Here is a 20,012-nt window from a genome sequence, read left to right on the forward strand (position 1 = left end):
CCATCGTATGGGGCTCTACTGTAGTAATATAAATATTTAAAAAGGAAAAGTGAGTGTGATAGGATTTGTTATAGCAGGTATAAGTTCAGCGCACCATAAAGGGCAGAAAGTAAATCCAAAATAGTTTACATTTAGATAAACTATGTTGGCGTAAGAGAGACAAGTGGGTGAGGTAATATCTTTTATTGGACCAACTTCTGTTGAGATGAGCTTTCGAGCGACAGAGAGGAAAAGTTCTGTGATGCTTGAAAGCTTGTCTCTCACCAAAAGAAGTTGGTCCAAAAAAAGGTAACGCTTCGCACACCTTGTCTCTAATATCATGGAACCAACAACATTGCAAACACCAGTGAAAGATATGTTAACATAAGACCTATTACTACAGTTCTCAAACACTATCACCACTTAAGTGTTGATACCTTTGGTTACAGTTGGAGTCACAGTGGTGTTTTTGATCTCAGGAGTGGAGGTTGTTTTGTCAGTCTGCAGGGAGAAGTCGTTGCTACTTTGTGGTGGTGGTGGTGGCGGTGGCATGGTAAGTTTTGGAGCCCGACCTGGATAAAGATATTTAGGAAAAAAGTTTACCCAATCATGGTGCTGGTTTAAGTTGAACAAGCTCCCTTCATATGAAAGGAAAATGTGGCCAGTTTACCAAAGGACTCATTCATTTTGTTCAGTCAGAAAAGGACATGAGCCCATGAAAAGTAAAAGCCAATTGCTAATATCTTTGATACAAGGAGCTTATCCATGGAGCACTTCAAATAGGTATTTTCCAAGTTACATAAGTCTCAGAATATTTTGAGTGTCAATTAAACTAGAAAATATTAGTCCAGTGGACATTACAGGAAGATGAGATTTTTCTGATCCTCCTCAAAAATATTTTAGAGAAAAAACATTTTGTCATGATTTCTGATGGAAAACAAAGCCAGAAGTTAAATTAGGTGATATCTACAAACATATTCCAGTGTTTTACAGTGACTGAGGCATTTTTAATGGTCTTACCTATATTAAACTGACATCCTAGCAGTTCCACTTTCATTGCAATTTTCTGATGCCATTTTAATGGGTTAACCCTAACAAAACGTGCAATAATAGGTGGAATGAAATTATTGCGAACTTCCTGGTAATACTCAGTGTTTCCTTGAAATATCTAGAAAAAGAAAAAGACATTCAAACTGAATTATTAGCTCCTACAACGTATGCTATACCAATTCATTGCTAACTATGCCGTATTTAACAACTTCAATTAACCAAATAAGCAGTACACTGCATTGTGTAATTAGGACCTACTACCTGTTTCCCAGAATAGTGCTGCTGACAAGCGTCTCAAAGAGAAAGGGTGACTAACTGCAGAGAAGTATGAACCAAAACCTCAACATCTTACCTCAAGAGTAGACAAGTAGAAAGAACTTTAGTGCCCATCACCTACCTCATTTCCAGTACCATTGTCTCAGAATAAAATCTGCCAGCTATCATGACATTACTCCATTGTCATTTTATGTATAACACCTATGGCAAGAGTCTAATCTTACTGATAGATAATTATGCATCTTATATCCATCAGTCTTGTACTTAGACCTCAAATATGGCAGGCAGTTGCAACAACAGAATGCCAAAAAAAACTGTTGATGCCTTTATAATATTTTAGGTTGTCATGTGTATGGATAAAACCTCTACTGAATGGAATTCAAGACCTGCTCAAGTATGTAATCAACATTACACTCTAGTGCTCGTATGGTTGCAGTCTACAGAGGTTGTAAATCTTGATATGAAAACAAAAGGGACTCTGGAATTTTGAAAAACCCACAAAAAGACCTTTAGGAACAATTCCATATATTTGTTCAGGGTAAAAATAGTGGATTATTTTAGTCATGGAATTTTACAGGCCATGAATTATTTTCACATAGAAAAATCAAACAAATGCCAGCTATTACATAGTTACTATCTGACCACCATCACTAAACCTGACACACACTAATGACTTAGAAAAACTACTCTGAACGTGTGCTGGAAAAAGAGAAACCAAATCCAGCGTCTCTGAAGGTACTGAACATGATCACACAAATCTGACCTGAAATTCGGGGACATGGGTTGGTTGGTCCATACTACAAGGAGGGGATGAGATCCCAATAGAAAGTTATTTCCCTCCTTCCCTTTGCAGTGTAAGCAGGAGGCGGCCTTGAAAAATACTAGTAACTAGACCGTCCTTGGTGAAAAAAAAAAAAATACCTGGGAGCCAAGGTCTATTTGAGCCTGCACTTCCCTGTTGGTATATTAATGGGATATATATGGCAATTTCAACCGACGCAGTTTATCATAAAAAACCCTGAGAGAGCAAGCTTGATTAGGGTTGACAACTGAGTAATCCTGGGAATGGAGGCAACTTCCTCATATTGTCCAGAAATATCTAAAACAAAGACATGGAAACAATACTTTCCATAAGCCCGCTAGAGTCCCTACAGACATACTTTGTTCTATCGTTTTTAGAGGATCTGCTGACCCAGCCTGTCACGATCATTTAGGTCAAGGGTAGGGTTTCAAACTTGATCTGCTATTCGATAGGCAGGCAGCACAGTTATCTGGACACAAACATATTGTGTTTTTAGCAACCCGGGTTAGCCAGAAGGTGCACTCTGCGCCAGCTGTCATTTCGTTAGTGCCCGAATGAAGAGTGAATTGCAACAATCAGCTCTGAGTTTATGAACATCCGATTACTGTGGCCAAGTTTGTGTCTCGCAGGATAGGGTATATTCTGATCAGCTGGCCGTGGAAGAAAGTTTGTCTAGATGCTCTTTCTAGGATCAGTCCAGGACAGCTATGTGGAGCATTATTTTGATGGAGATAGGGCAAGTGCCCCCTATAGTTCTTCAAAGTGTATTCTATCCACAAGCATAACCTCTGTATTTCCCAGAAGCCAATCTCATCAAGGTTCTGAGATAGCTAGAGAATGACATCGTTTGCATTTGAATCAAGGGAAATGTATCTATGTATTGTTTGCATTTTCTTTCTGCCAGCATTAGAGACGTGTTAGAGACATAAAGCAAAATTGAGATTAAAACCTCGTGGCACCTCAATGCACAAGGGCCTTCGTTACTGCAGCATTAGTCTGTTACAACCTTCTAGATGCAGCCCCAAGCTCATGACTGGTATTTTTCATAATCCTCTATTAATCCAAAGGGTGGGAAGGAAAAGATAATGCTAGATCATCACATGGACTTTTAGCTCCATCTACAGGAAAAAGGCAGCAGACAGCTAATTTCCTATTGAAAGTCAAAACACCTGCCCTTTTACCATCAATAAATCAAGAAAGAAAACAAAAATTCCTACCAGTTCCTCCATTCTTCCTTTAATTAAGATTACTTATACAATATCACAAGTTTATCTACTGTAAATTGGATATGATTAACATAAGATCTCTAGTTCAGGAACTTATATGTCACTGAATATTTACGTAAAAGGATGGAGTGCAGTTTGCAGTGGATTAAAAAGTGCTTGAATAGAAGTCATTGCCAGCCTCCCACTGCAAGAGCACTTACCCCAAACTTCCTCATTCGCGCATTGCTCAGATACGCATATGCCAATACAATCTTTGCTTTTATACAAAAATCTAATCACGGAGAGAAAATTATGGTACGGGTACAGTCATCTTATAATGCACAATAGAGTCTTATACACATATTCTGGTCAACTGCAAGTTTTGCACTTCTTTACATAGGACAGAATAGAGTCTAGGTAAAGCCAAATCCCCTTTAAAGCATAGCATTGTATTCTCTGCCAGACTATGGATCAACGCAAGCTCTTTCAGACAGGGACAGTCTTTTTGTTGTGTACCTAATAGGATGAGGTCCTGGTCTGTGAAGGGAGTTCCTACGCTAGTGGTTCTCAAATGAGTTTTTACTGTGGCCAAATGTGTGGCCACAACATATTCATAGTGGCCACAGTTTTGAACATTAAAATATACAAGTGATAATCTAGTCACTTGGTTATTTGAAAGAGTCATGTAGATAAAACAATATATCTTTTCAGTATAAAGAATAATATGTACTATTAATACCACAAGTTACACGGTTTTTACTAGCTATATTACTATCTATAACTAACAATTTTTTTAAAAGTTTGTAACAAACTATCTCACTTTTTTGTAGCCAAATAGTTGTAAATATGAACTTTTTTAATTTCAAAAGGTTCTTGAAAGGGAACTGATCATGACTCCTCTCTTCCAGTACTAGTCAGAGTGCAGCCTCTGGGCTTTTGTCAGTAAGCTTGTTTCTGTATTTGCTCTTCACAAAATAAAGTGCCCTGAATGCACACTCATGTATAACAGTGGTTGGAAATGTGTTTAGCATCACTACAGCCACATACACAGGTTCTTTGAAGTGATCTGAATGCTTTGCACACCAAAACTTGTCAAGCTCTGACACACAGGGATCACAGAGAGGGCGCTTCAGTTGTTCATCTCTATGGAATTCACAGAGGCAGCAGCCCTACTACAGTACAGTGAAATGCTGCTGGGCCAACCGTGGGCTTTGGTGGCTGCTGCAGGGACGTGGCGGTAGCAGGCAATTTGGGAAAAGAGCTCCAAGACGGCCACATTTGAGAATCACTGTCCTAGGCACTACAGTAATACAGATACAGTGAGAGACAAGTGCAGGTTAATTTTTAAAATGCACACTGTGATGTATGCAATGGTGGAGTTATGACTGCATACTATCATAGCACCAGATGATATTATAGTGATAGGCAATATCAGAAATGTCTAAGATGCTTCCATGGCAGAAAAGTAATGTGTTAAAAAAACGTACAAAGGAATTACTCCTACTTCTGTAGATTCACACCTAGATCAGTGATTGTTATAGCACCATAAAGGAAGAGTTACAAAATGCAGCAACAAACACTGTGTATCACACATCTAGTTTTGGGTCCAAACAAGCAAGAATCTGAGCGGAAATTCTAATTTCAAATTTATGTCATATATAAGATTATAGATATCACATACTTCCACAACTAACACTAAGTTAAAACTAGGGCTTTCGATTAATAGCAGTTAACTCACGTGATTAACTCAAGAAAATCAATCACAATTAATAGCAGTTTTAATTGCACTGTTAAACAGTAGAATACCAATTGAAATTAAATATTTTTGGATGTTTTTCTACATTTTCAAATATGTTTATTTCAATTACAACACAAAATACAAAGTGTACAGTGCTCACTTTATATTATTTGTATTACAAATATTTGCACTGCAAAAATGATAACAAATAGTATTTTTCAATTCACCTCATGCAATACTGTAATTACAAATGTAGATTTTTGTTACGTACCTGCACTCAAAACCAAAATAATGTAAAAAACTTTAGAGTCTATAAATCCACTCAGTCCTACTTCTTGTTCAGCCAATTGCTAAAACAAACAAGTTTCTTTACACCGATGGGAGAGAATGCTGCCCGCTTATTTACAATGTCATCTGAAAGTAAGAACAGGCATTCGCATGGCACTTTTGTAGCCGGCATTGCAAGGTATTTACATGCCAGATATGCTAAACATTTGCATGCCTCTTCATGCTTTGGCCACCATTCCAGAAGACCTACTTTCATGCTGATGATGCTCATTAAAAAAATAATGTGTTAATTAAATTTGTGACTGCACTCCTTGGGGGAGAATAGTTATGTCTCCTGCTCTCTTTTACCCGCATTCTCCATATACTTCATGTTATAGCAGTCTTGGAACACTTTCACCGCAGACTTGACAAAACGCAAAGAAGGTACCAATGTAAAATTTCTAAAGATGGCTACAGCACCTCACTCAAAGTTTAAGAATCTGAAGTGCCTTCCAAAATCTGAGAGGTACGAGATGTGGAGCATGCTTCCAGAAGTCTTAAAAGAGCAACACTCTGATGCGGAAACTAGAGACCCTGAACCACCAAAAAAGAAAATCAACTTTCTGCTGGTGGCATCTGACTCAGATCATGAAAATGAACATGCGTTGGTCCGCTCTGCTTTGGATCGTTATCAAGCAGAACCCATCATCAGCATGGACACAAGCCCTCTGGAATGGTGGTCGAAGCACGAAGGGACATATGAATCTGGCACGTAAATAACTTGCGACACTGGCTACAACAGTGCCATGTGAATGCCTCTTCTCACTTTCAGGTGACACTGTAAATAAGAAGCAGGCAACATTATCTCCTGCAAATGTAAACAAACTTGTTTGTCTGAGCGATTGGCTGAACAAGTAGGACTGGGTGGACTCGTAGGCTCTAAAGTTTTACATTCAAAAATAAAACAATGCAGTTATTTTTTGTACATAATTCTACATCTGTAAATTCAACTTTCATGATAAAGATTGCACTACAGTACTTGTATTAGGTGAATTGAAAACTACTATTTCTTTTGGTTTTTACAGTGCAAATATTTGTAATAAAAAATAAGTATAAAGTGAGTGTTGTATACTTTGTATTCTGTGTTGTAACTGAAATCAATATATTTGAAAATGTAGGGAACATCCAAAAATATTTAAATAAATAGTATTCTCTTACTGTTTAACAGCGTGATTAATCATGATTAATTTTTTTAATCATTTGACAGCCCTAGTGAAAACCTCTTTTAAAAGGTGGTTAAAATATATGATCTGGTTGTAAGTAAGTAGTGTTTTATTTTATTAGGTGAGGGAATAAAAGCAACAAAAATCTTCATGGACTTTCACGGATTCATTTCCGTGATTTTAGTCTAGCATTACATACTTAGGGATTAAAGTATATTTTCTCAAGTTTGAAAACACTAACCAAACTAGAGGTGTAATTCAACTTTCTTTCTACTTTTACTTTCTGAAGGGACAGAAAGTCATTTCATTCACCAAAATATATAACATTAGTACATGGATAGCATGCTGTATCAGAGGGGGGGGGGGGGGGGGTTGTGTGTGTATGCGTGTGCACAAAATTAAAGACGTTCTCAGTATACCATACACCAGGCTCCAGAGTTTTATCAAAACATTCTTCAGAATGATAAGTGTATAAACGAGACACTGAAGCCTGCAAATATATTATGGACCTCATTTGCTCAGAAAGTATGTTGGCAAAAGGAGTCTATTCCGTTTATTTTAAAATAATAGAAGCTAAAATATCCTACTGTTCATACAGCGCGCTCTGTGCTGCACAGTTTAGAGGAAGTCGTGGTCCCCATCCCAAAATTCTTATAATCTAAACAGATCACAAGAACAGACTGAGAGACACAGAAGATGGCTCTAACTTAGGACTATTTTCTTTTTTAATAGTGTGCTGACAGTTCTTACTGACATAGGGTAGCATTTACGGGCCCCACAGAAGGAGAGCACTTTCAGGAGAAAGACAAATGAGTGGGCTGATGCCTAGTGCACAATGATCTGTTCTCCTAACTACTCACTTGTATTCTTGTTTGTGCTATATGCCCGTTTCTATTGCTAGGATAATGTGATAGCAGCAATAGGAAACAACGCTTTCTTCAATTTTCTATACTGTTTAATAATGTAATGCTAATCAATAAACACTACTGAATGGAGCAAGATTGGTCTGCAACTGCCTAAACAGCTCTTTGCTCTTGGATGAAGACACCCAATTGCAAAAGGTGATTTTTATTTTTTTTTAAACATGCCAAACAGTGGCCAAAATTTCCTAATGTGTATAGGGGTTCTGGGAACCCAATTTAACACCTTATTAGGCACAGATTTTCAGGCATGTGCTCAGCATTTTCTGAAAATTAATCTCTTTAAGCTCTCTCAATCTGGGCACCCAAGAATGGAAGCAACTAGAACAATTAGTTGCTTTTGATAATGTTAGCCAGCGTCTTCACTAAGATTAACAATGAACAGTATTGCTGCTCATTCACTGCTTCTTTCTATTTAGGTCAAATTTATGGTACCAAGCACTGAAGTAGTCTCTCAATCAGATTGGTCTTAAACTCAATTATTTTTTTAACATGAAAACACATATAAGGGAAGCAGAGATTTTTTTTTTTAGATTAAAAATTAACTTCCATCTTCTCTTTGTACTCCTATCTGCCCCTGCTGTTTCCCCCTCCCCTTCAGAAAGCAACAACAGGTTGACTTTTATCTTTCACTTTTCATTAATCACCACTTCAAATGCTTCCTTCTGATTTTTTCAAAATAAAAGGTTAGAAGCAGTAGCAGAAACACACTCCTAAAAGCCCTGGTTGCATCACCATTTTTTTCTCACAATTTCCCTTATAACTTGCAAGAGTTACGAAGCTACTAGCAAGAGTTTCAACAGTGCTCAACTCTTGACTTTTTAAACTTATTTTTAAAAATATAAATTGGAATAAAACCTCCAGATGTGTGCAGTATGCATATATTTAAGAATCAAAGGGAGAACATCCGCATATACGGGGCCACTGAAAAGCACAGCTGTATAGAAAGTGATCTAGGAGCAGAGGAAAGTATACTACAGTATAACTATAGATTTCTTTTTGCTCCAATTATTTAAATATACTTTTTCATCACAACTTGCGGGTTTTGGTTAAGTACATTACTACAAATGTATTTTTAAATATTTCTTCTTTTATTTAAGACTTTATTTTATTAACCACAACTGACTTTCAAGCTACATATTGCATTCTACTTCAGGAATTTGCAGGTGGTCACTATACTAGAGACAAAAACACATAGTTCAAATACTCTGTAGAAAAGGCTAATATCTAAGTATAAAAATAGAAAACCTTTCTATTCTCAGGCAGGAGAGTGATCCAATTAAACATCTTTGACAATCATAAAGTCTAATTATCAGGCTAAAGAGTGAAGATTTTACCTTAAAGGCCAGAAGAGGGCAGTCAAAGCTAGAATTAAAATCAATGGCTGATTCCGTTTCTTCTCAGGCTGCCCAAGGCTCACTCACAGCTCCTAGTCAGTTTTCCTGTGTAGCTTCAGCAGGCAGGACCAGTCCTGTCAGTCACCAGGGAGTGTCTTACTCCCCCCTGCAGAAGACTTCCCAGTGTGACTGTTTCCAAGCTATCCTAAGAATTCTGATACACAAAATAAAAGTAATGAAGACACCTTTTCCTATGTTTCAACTGTCAACAGAAGACTTCCCATCACAATATGGGTTAGAATTGCAAGATGAAAGGTAACAAGAAAGACCAGCACATTAGTAATTGCAATCTTGTCCAGTTTCTCAACCAGGTGTCCCAATTTGAATCCATTCCTGGTTTAACTCCAGGCTAATGCTAAGAGCTCTTCTTGGGAGCAATTTGCAATAGCGTGAAGGTGAAGATGGGAAAGAAGGAATAAGAATCTTTGAAGTGGATGCACATTCAAGCTCTACAAATCCAGGATAACTCTGATCCCTTGTGACTGCGTAGGATGAAGAAGAATGTGGAATTGGTCCCTGCGTATCTCTCCAGTCTTGTACTGGTTCAACGACCGGCAAGTAGGACAGCGACCTCCCAAATCATATGGATATACTTTATCAGAAATTGGAAATAAGAAAAGGGGGTTGGACGGAGGAGGCAGGAATTAGCTGGAAGGGATCTGAATTCTATTACAGAACCTTTATCAACTACTTCTGTTGCCCACTGATCCAAAGAGGTGGCAGGCTACTGGCTGACATTGGAGAAGCATGACTCCACAGGGTTTCCCCCCCTTCAGATGGGTACAGGAGAGAAGGGAAGTATTTTTGTTGTTCAGGGTGAATATCTGGAGAAAATACTTCTGGGACTTTTACTGCAGGATCTGTCCAATACCCTCTCCATCAAGTTACTGTCTCATCAGCAGAAGTTAGATGAAGAACAACCTCAAAAGGACTGTTTGTTCCTAACTGGAGGTTTGTAAATCTTTCCTCTGGTATCTTGCCAGTGGCAGGATTTTCTCATCCTAATCTTTGACTTCTAGGACACTGCTTTGTCTAAGCATTCAAAGCACTCAAAAATAAACTGCTCAGTAAAAAAGCCATCAAGTCCTTGGATGGCTGCCTTCCATTGTACAGTCCCCAAAGGCCTTATTATTGTGCTCCTGGATAGCCACAAAGCAAATGGAACAAGGCACATATCTTATATGAACGCTTTTCCGAGAGAGCAATTTTATGTAGTAGTTGATTTCAGGTCCTTAGGCCCAGCCAGGTATCTTCTGAGAGGAAACCCATATAGGCCAAAATAGCACAAACAAAGCATGTAGCAGCAGCAGAAGAGAAGACGTCAAGTCCTGCAGATGTGGCCACAGAACCAGGAGGTCTCTTGCCTCTGATCACTGAGCTCTTTGGATAGGACATTGCCTTCTGAAAGGATGACTGATTCTCAGGGTTAGCAATGGCTGAGTAAACCCTTTGTGAGGGCAGCAGTCTGACTTCAACTCTGAGGCTCTGTTAAACTTGAGCCATTTCAGAGTACTGATTAAACCTGTTTGGTAGTCCTCACTCTGCTTTTAAATATTTTCCAGGACTGGATCAAGAGTTCCACTTTGGAAACTTAAGGAAAGTACATCTTTGTTGACTCACTATCCTGTGTTTAACCCTGAAACCACGTGCGTACCAATATACAGAGCGGATATTTGGCAGGAGAGAAAGTGAAGAGAGAAGACAAGCCATTCCTGGGATTCTTCCTTTGAATCAAAACCTGAGGCAGGCAAGTTGTCCGGAAGAGGAAATTCTCAGATGAGTGAGTCCTCAGGTGACCTCAGTACATGTCTCTTTCTTGTCTTTGGCTTCTCATTACCAGAGCTATAGATTTAATCCTTTATGAGATGGAAGGATCAGTGAGACTGGTTAGCTCCAAGAGGTTCAGATCTACGTCCAATTTCTGTCAGCCATATTCTTGTAGAGGCTAGGCAGGGTAGGACGAAGACTGCCTTTGCTTCCTCTCATAGGTTGCAGGAACACTTTCATCTCCTCCAAGAGAATGGAGTCCGAAGCAGAAGGGGTCAATGTCACCTTATTTGAAATTCCCTCTGAGTGATATACTTGACCTTTGCTTGCCTTCTCCTGAATAAAAGCCCATGTCCAGAGGGGACGACGAGGCTCTCAGGACCAGCTCAGATGGTAGGCTATCCTGCACTAGCCATAATGATGACTGAGATGGAGGATGATGATAAAACGGTTCAGTTGCCCAAGACAGGCAGCAATCATTGGATAAATTCTGCAGCAGGGTATCTCTAGGGTGACTAGGGAGTTTAAAATCAGCAGTGGTGAGCTACTTACCCCAGGGCTGGCTGAAAACACTGGCGGCTGTTTGGGTGTGACTGTTCAGTGACTGGGCAGGCTTTTCTGCTCTGGAGCAGAGTTCAGCTAAGCAGCCCCTAATCTGCCAGTGGCATCCAGGAGACTGTCTGACGAAGTCTTAGGTACAGGAAGAGGCATCTGGAGCAGCACTGGAGCTGTTTGCTGGCACGTTCGCAGATGTACAACTAAACCTGGTAATGAGGACACCATTATTTATACCAATGGTGGTGCTGCTCTCACAACTGTTGAACCCTCTTGATTAGGCCTTCCTGTTTGGCTACTGCTGGGAACTCAGGCTGCCAGGTTCCTCACTTCAGCTGAGCAACTGGAATGTCACTTCTGCTGGTACTGGAAGGAAGCCTACAAGAGCACACTCACTGGGAAGGGCTCCTCCTAGATACGGAAAGGACAGGCTCTCTCTGCCAGGAATGTTTGCAGGGGATCTGTCCATTTAAGGCCTCTTGGTCTCTGGCTCTGCTTGAAGCCGGGGGGTTGGGGAGACCACAAGATACTGCACACTGGAACAGAAATGTTCCCAACTAGGAGAAACAAAAGAATTCTAGTGTGGTTACAGAGTTATTCCTCTAAGTGCTTGCTATGTTCTTATGTTAGGAGGCAGAGGGAACCAGGAAATTTTCTAGAAGGGTGAACCAAGCTCCTTTCGGATGATTGACAAGTCTGGTCCTACCTCCTGAAGCAGCAAGTGTTGGAACGGCAAGCCTGGATATGAGAAAAAAACAAGTGAATATTTCTAACTTTTGGTTTTAAAAAGTTTGGCCACCGTCTCCTCTAACATTTCTTGAAATATTATTTCATTACATGAACATTTTGGGAAAGAAAAAAAAAAGAGCAATCCCACTCAAAAGTATAACACCAGTGATACAAAGAGACAAAGTAGGACAATCTCATTATGAAATACTCCTAAAGCCTGATGTTAAAGTTATTAGTTTCAGAGTGGTAGCCGAGTTAGTCTCTATCAGTAAAAAGAATGAAGAGTACTTGTGACATCTTAATAAAGTTATTAGTGTAATTTTAAAGAGTATGCTTAACAGAGTAGCAATGGGACAGTTTGTTGGTTGTTCAGCTGCATGAGAGAGCATCTTTTTTTTCCCCAAGAAAAGTATTGGCATATTCAGTCAAATGATCAGACTTCCCACATATGGTTGGATTCTTTATAATTCTGCCTGTGTATGGAAAAGAGCACGGCAAATTAACATAACTTAACATTTAAAAAACTCGTATTCACCTTAGGGTCTATCCTAGGGTCTAGAAAAGGCACTTCATTGGATTCTAGACACCTACTGAAACCCGTCAGGTAACCTATACTGTGCCTAAAAATTTGCAGCAAAATAAACCAAAAACTCGTTCCAGTGTGGTCAGCAGAAATTTTGCCATTATTTTAACAGAATCCAAATTTAGACCACTGGGAAGAATTAAGGAGAGAGAATTAGTCTTATCTAATTGTTGTTACCTATCACCATTCAAGTGATACCTTTAAAGTTTTTTAGTGCCATATATGTCATGTGTTTAATAATCTTACATTTTTAATATGGATTTATTTTGAAGTGACATATTACAATAACTCATTCTGAATGAGAACTTTTAAAAATGAAATGTTTACTATGGAATTTAATTAGTTAAATGTCATGAGGAAAAAAAGAGTGTGTGCTAATATTTTTGTGAAAATAGGGGGGAGATGAACAGAACAGCGTAGAGAAAGGAGAAATCCCAATACTACGCTATGTTCACAGGGAAAAGACAATCTCTCTGATCTAGGTTACTAAAGATGAAGAAAAATCTATTTGGGGAAAAGTCTAGATATTCTGAAGGGAATACAATATAGGAAGTCAATCTAAAGGTGATAATGGGAGTTTTCCAATTGAGATCTTTGCTCCCTATATCACTTCTGTAATTGAAATCTTTACTGGATATTTGTATATTTTCCACATCTTATGAACACTGATATTTGTATGAATTCAAATTTAATTTTGCTTATATGCTATTCTTGGGCCAAGGATCAAAACTGTAATTTACCATGCTGTGAAGAAAAATCACTTGGTAATTTTTCTCATTATGCCTGGTCATATATACAATATCTAAACACTCATCTGTGACTATATCTAGAAAATCTCTACTAATTTTACCTTATCCTGATCAACACCAGGTTCTCTGTATACTGTCCATTTCTGTGCATCATCACTGTATAGAATTCGGTAGGCAGAGATGTAATAGTAGTACTCTACTATGGTGGATCCAGTAGTTATAATGCCTGTGAATATGAAGGTTGCTATTTACATAAATGCCAAATGTCTCTCTTTGAAAAATGTTTATGTCAATGTTTTCATGCAATGATTTACAACATGAAGCATATACCCAGGATATGGCAACTTTAGGTAGAGGAATCAAACATAGGTTCGCCTCTGTCAGTTAATATTTTAAAGGTTTTCCTCTGAAATCATCAGGATCTATAACTTCCTCATCTGGTGACTGTCTCCTTATAATTATTTGAAATTACTTTTCTGAAAACATCCTTAACGTTTTTTTTCTTTGCATTTTTTGATGGGGCATCAAGCTGCTGCATTTGGCCTTGTGTTCTGGATTTACAAAGACAAAATCAAAGCCTGGTTTTGGATTCACAGGCTATATATAAGCAGCACTGAAAGACCACAAGCTTTCTTAGGCAGGTACTTACAGTATTATAATAGTCTAAGAAAGGGTTTTTATAGAAAGTATTAATACCGGCATGAAATTAAAGGAAAAGTAGAGATCAAAACTGTGAATCACAGCCAGAGAGAAGATGGAATGAAGAGAACAGAAGTTTGTTGTATGGAAGTTCATGAACCAGTACGGCCACTGGCAGTGAGACTATTAGCCTGGATTACAAAGACAATTCCTGAGAGGGCAGTGGGACTGAATTGACCACTTAAAAGGGGATGGTTTAGGATTGTCTTCTTGAAGTATAGGTGTTAGACAACATAACCATTCCCACCTAAACTAATTCATTTTTGGCATGAGGCAGATTGCAAACACACACAATAAGGAAAAGGTGAAACAACTTTGAAGAATTAATGCAGAAGAGGAAATAGAGGTGAATGCAACCTGTCATGCAATGGTGGCCGTACAGTTGGGTGTACATGCCAGGGACATCCCCAGACCCTGACCAAGACAGACACCACAAGCCAGTATTCCAACTCTCTGCTACTTCACACAAAACACATGCTGCCATCCACCGAAGCACATGGCCATGATTTGACCTAAAGCTCTTAGCTTCTGTGTTCTGGAGAGAGCAAGTATAGTGTACCTCCGAGGTACCCTGTCCTCTACTTTCTGAGGAACATACCCACTTCCACAAATAGAAAGCAGCGTGTCCATGGCAGAATTGAGAAAATAGCAGATACTACTCTCTCTAGATTAATATTTACTACAGATACTAAGGCACAAGCAGCCTTTCTGAACAGAATTAGGGAAGAACTCTTCTCAGAGATGGGTGGCTGATTTAATCAACATGAATTAATCCTTTTTCTCCCTGGAAATTCTAAGAACAGATGGAACATCAGCAATAGAAAAAAAAGCCAGCTATATTATATATACAGGGGGAGACACAGTGATCACATTGGCAAAGTCATGAAAAACCTCTGAATTAAGGCACGAAGAGGGGCAGGGGTTCCATTTCCCAGCACACACTAATTGTTATCTCAATGTAAGATGGTTTGATAGTTATCGGTCCCTTCATGCAACAATTGCCACCTGACTGATCCAAACTCCACTGCTGTTCAATATGCAGTGAAACTGCAAAAACACTTATTGTATTATTGAATTAATAGTTATCTAGAACCAACTGTCACACACATCCCACTCATCAAAGCTTCAATCCAGGAAAGCACTAAGCACTTGCTTAACTTTATGACATGAGTGGTCCATCTGACTATTCATAAAAGTTAAGCTTGCACATAGCTGCTGTGTGGGATCACACCCCAAATAGCTTACTGAAAATATGGAGGAAATTACAAAGCAGGAAAAAAACCACCAGAAAACAGGTTAAAAATAAATTAGCATTGCCATTCCTGCCATCTATATTTAAAAAATTAAATATTTTTGAAGCACACAGCAATGAATTCAATGAGACATGTGAATGTTGAAAGAGCACATGCACGGACATTAGTAAGACGCACAAAACATGCAAGAATAAAAGATGGTTACTTTCTCCTTCTGTGGTCACATACCCCACTCTACTAAAATGAAAAGTGTATGTTTACTGCAAGGTCTGTCCAAAGAAAAGGCAGCTTTCTAATCTAAATACAACAATTAGGGGAAAGTGACAACAGGCCATGTGGTATGAAGAGAAAAGGGAAAGGGAAACAGTTGTTGGGAGAACATCTAGAAAGGACATTGATTCAGTTTGGTGATTTTCCTGGGTTTTTTTGGTTCTGTTTACATACTTTTAATATAATGAGGCATGAGTGACAGCAGCTAGAGTTCAGGTTAATGGGAGATGGCAAGGTGAAACTCGTGAGTTTTGAACTAGAAGGATATCACTTTATGCACAGGAAAATGGTTAGAGATGATGAGATGGGAGACAGATGGGAATGCACAGGGCCAGTAAAGGGCTTTCAACACGCACACAAGAAAGCATCAGAACAACATGAGGCATGAGTCTTGGAATCCATCATTTTTCAAATTAAGAATGATTATAAGCAGAAGTATAACGCTGCAGTTTTTGTAGTTATTGTGTCAAGGAAAAACCTTATCACAGGAAGGTCACTTGATATAAAATCTAACTACTTAATCAGAAAACAGGACTAGGAAAAGAATGCAGACTAACAGATATCACTTTAGACCCTGTTACACAAACAAAAAAAGGAAGATTAAGATGTGGATACCACTAAAAGACTGAAGTCAGCAGTCAAAAATTAGTTTGTAAGTATTATGTAAAATTGGAACTCCTTCTTTGGGTGATCCTCTTCAAAGAATGTGAACTGCCACATTAAAGAGAATTAACATGGATATAAGAAAGCCAGAAAAGCCTTGTGGATCCAAGAGGACAATCAGCAGAAACAGGACAAGGCTGAAAAACCAATATAAGGTGGGAATCAGTTACACAAAACTTGTTGGAAAGATCCTATGCCAAACCACCCCCTAGAGTGGAGCCTAACTTGTCCACCTGTAATTCTAGAATTTATTGAGTATGCCAAGACCATGGAAATATCATTGCTCTGATTAGTCAAATGCCAGTTGCTGATCTATAACCCCAGATTCAAACTGCATCAGTTATTAACTTACTCTACTCCTACCTTTCCAAATACAATTTTAAAAGCCATCTCAGATCTGCTTACCTGTTATCCTCTTTTCTTTATTCAGGTCTATTTGTAACCACTGATATCCATCAGTGGTAAAAGCAGCCCAAGGAGGTCCAGGCCTTTTCAATCTGGCTCTTTCAGGAGTCCAGATGTTTGCCTGGCCGGTTTCGTCAGCCCATTCTAGACTTGATGATGCAGTAATCTGAGAATCAGGGATTACTCCAGATTCCATTCCCAGTGTCCCATAGCAACCTGAACAACATAAGAGATGAGGACTCAGATGCAAAATCAAAAGTTACACAATCAAATTTTCTTGCTCTGAATTCTCCCTTATTAAATTAAAGTTATATTGTGTAATATAATCACAGAACGTCAAGGCTGGAAGTGACTTCAGGAGGTCATCTAAGTTCAACCCCCTGCTCAAAGCAGGACCAATCCCCAATTTTTGCCCCAGATCCCTAAATGGCCCCCTCAAGGATTGAACTCACAACCATGGGTTTAGCAGGCCAATGCTCAAACCACTGAGCTATCCCTCCCCTCATTGTTTTTTGCAAGTCTGATGCACCATGGCAAACTATCTACTTCAGTGTCTAAAAATTCACAAAGTAAATTCAAATTGGAAAACTATAAACAAAGGGTAATGATAAAAAGCAACATATTCAGTTACAGAAGAGTTGTCTAGTGCAGAGGTTCTCAAGCTGTGGTCTGTGAGCTCCATTCAGGTGGTCCACGGATAGTTCCCTCTAAGGTGCATGCCTGGGCAGCCACACACGAGAGAATGAAAGGCCACCTACCTAATTAGTGGAGCCGCGCAGGCGTGGCTCCACTAATTAGGTGCTTGGACCCTGGAGAAGACGCACATATAAGGTGAGGTGCTGGCCTTGGGGGGGAACAAGGGGTAGGTGGGAGGGGCAGTGTGGTGAGAAGAGGGGCTGGGGGGGAATTTGGGATGTGCAGGGCTGCAGTGGCCAAAGAAAGAGGCGACATTCCCAAGCTCCAGTGCTGTGGCTGCTGGGGAGAGACGGCCCTCCTTCCCAGCTCCAGCTCTGTGGCTGGGGAGAGACCCCCCTCCTTCCCAGCCCCAGCGCTGGGGCTGCTGCGGTGGGGGAGAGAGGGCACATCCATCACATTAGAAAGGTAAGACTACTGATATTAAAATATGAGTTGTGTGCTTTTATTTGTAGAACAAAAAAAGAAGTTGTTTTTTATATAGTGCTTTTATCCGAAACACTTTACAATAGTTAGCTAACCGTACAAACAACATTTGGAAAGATCATTACGTGGTCCACCAAGACCCTCAGCAATTTTCAAGTGGTCGGCGAAAAAAAGAGTTTGAGAACCACTGCTCTAGTGGGCTGCTGAGCAACATTAGTCTGACATTAATCACTTAATTAATGGAGTTAGATCAGGAGGTAAATAGTACATCAATGAAATTTACAGAGGAAACTGAATTGGGAGGTGTTACAAATATCAATAAGGACAAAGAAATAATTAAAAAGTGACCTACAGAAAAGTTATATTCAGTTTGGAAAACAACAGCTAATGTATCTTGGAGAAAATAAGCTGGAAGAGATATTGGACGGAAGGGTAAAACATGGAAAGAAGTAATGCTCTGAAAGATAGAAGACTAATTATACTGCACAGCAACTGAATGAGAGTTTTCAATGCAATGCACCAACAAAAAGGATCAATGAAATTTGTGGCTTTATGTGCAGAGGCATTCATATTGGCATAACAAGGATGTGACAGTTTCTTGGCAAGGCTCTGGCAAGAAAGAATCTGGATTGGCATGTTACATTCAGTTCTGGGCATCTCAATACCAGAAAGATAAGAACAAAGAATACAAATTAAGTGACTTGAGAATTATATTTTTTAAAACTCAGTTTACACTCAGCAAGAGGCAACTTTAAGGATGAAGTAAAACAGAACAGAGAAATAGAATGTAAAAAACTGCTACAAATATAGAATGACTGAGCAAATACTAACCTTGCCACTTTTCAGAATACACTTACAATAATTTTATTCTTATATTTTAAAACTATATTAAGAAAGCAACAAAAAGGTAAAAGAACATCTCTTTCTGTAGCAGGGCAAAAAAACCTTCTTGAATATTGGCATATGGGAAAAGATTTAAAAGGCCAAATAATTATAACTTGGCTAAAAAATAACTTTGGAGGCTGGAGGGAACACATTTTTAAATGTCTCAAACCTGGAAATGTTGAGGTTTAATTTAGGAATGAGTAAGTAAAAATATGTCTCAGAGCAACTGAATTAAATTAACAGGTCTCACTAAATTAGACAAAAGTATCGATACCAACGATACTCAGCATTTATCTGTATACTCCAAGTCCTCAAACTCCGACCAATCCTCACAATAATCCAGTGAAAACACAAAGATCTAAAATGTACTACTGTATTTGATTAACACGATAAAAAAAATGTCAGTTGCACGCACAACAGGTCTATTTTTTAAAAAAAGTGTCCCAAAAATCAATATGCAGTACATAGAGTGATATGCTTACCACTAGTCTTAAACGTGAAGAGACTTGCAGATAATAGTCCTCTGCAAAAAAACAAAAAGAAAGCTCTTTTTGTGGCCGTCACTGAAACATTTAAGACAAATTGTTCTCAAATTTATTTTTCCTCTACTACTACATCCCACCAGGAACCTATTCACACCCAAATATTTTTTCTATTGAAGTAGCACCTGTTACCACCACTATGGATAATGGTTTCAGCACTGTCAGTATGAGCACCTTTGCTTCAGGCTAAAACCTGGCCTAGAAAGTACCACCTAGTTTAAATCATTTCAAATGTAAAATAAAAGTATAAAAGTGCAGCTAATCATATATCTAGAAGAAGAGCAAATTAAAAAGATTTGGCTATCTAAATGATGAAGCTGAACAAGAAAACAATGGTCAACTCCCTCCACCCAAACCCTCTCTCATTTACTGGGGTTTTGTCACACCAGAAGAAGGCTCTAAATCAAGAGGACCACCACATTACTCTCAATTTGCACTGTGCAATATCCCTTTTCCAAGTACCAAATGTCCAGGCACAACACTTGAAACATTAATAGATCAAACTGAACCTAAGCTCAGTTCTACAAGTTCTAATATTTCAAAGAGCACTGCAGCACTGATGCTTCAAATTTAGACAAATACCAACAGCCCAGTTCAGTTTTTGATCTTCTGACAATATGTAATCCTTTAATACTCAAAGTCCTGCAGACTCCATAACACAGTATGTTGGTGCTTCAGAGGAAAACATGACTATGAATCCATTAAAAAAAATAAAATCTATTTCAGTGCTCATTCAGGTCATAGAATCATAGAATCATAGAATATCAGGGTTGGAAGGGACCTCAGGAGGTCATCTAGTCCAACCCCCTGCTCAAAAGCAGGACCCATACCCAATTAAATCATCCCAGCCAGGGCTTTGTCAAGCCTGACCTTAAAAACTTCTAAGGAAGGAGATTCCACCACCTCCCTAGGCAACGCATTCCAGTGTTTCACCAC

At 38.9% G+C, this 20,012-nt stretch overlaps 1 protein-coding gene across 2 annotated transcripts in view; it reads right to left on the reverse strand.

Annotated features, from left to right (window-relative positions):
- DCBLD2 (discoidin, CUB and LCCL domain containing 2) overlaps nucleotides 1–20,012 on the reverse strand; it is a 63,044-nt gene that overhangs the window by 7,955 nt on the left and 35,077 nt on the right. For both annotated transcript variants that reach the window (XM_077821682.1, XM_077821690.1), the window contains exons 7-11: nucleotides 19,017–19,057; nucleotides 16,531–16,746; nucleotides 13,342–13,466; nucleotides 1,000–1,147; nucleotides 417–551 (exon numbers count right to left, since the gene is read on the reverse strand). In XM_077821682.1, the coding sequence (XP_077677808.1) occupies nucleotides 417–551; nucleotides 1,000–1,147; nucleotides 13,342–13,466; nucleotides 16,531–16,746; nucleotides 19,017–19,057 (665 nt within the window). The remainder of the gene's footprint in view (nucleotides 1–416; nucleotides 552–999; nucleotides 1,148–13,341; nucleotides 13,467–16,530; nucleotides 16,747–19,016; nucleotides 19,058–20,012) is intronic.

This window comes from Eretmochelys imbricata, chromosome 1, assembly GCF_965152235.1.
Source record: "Eretmochelys imbricata isolate rEreImb1 chromosome 1, rEreImb1.hap1, whole genome shotgun sequence".
Taxonomy (NCBI): domain Eukaryota; kingdom Metazoa; phylum Chordata; order Testudines; family Cheloniidae; genus Eretmochelys; species Eretmochelys imbricata.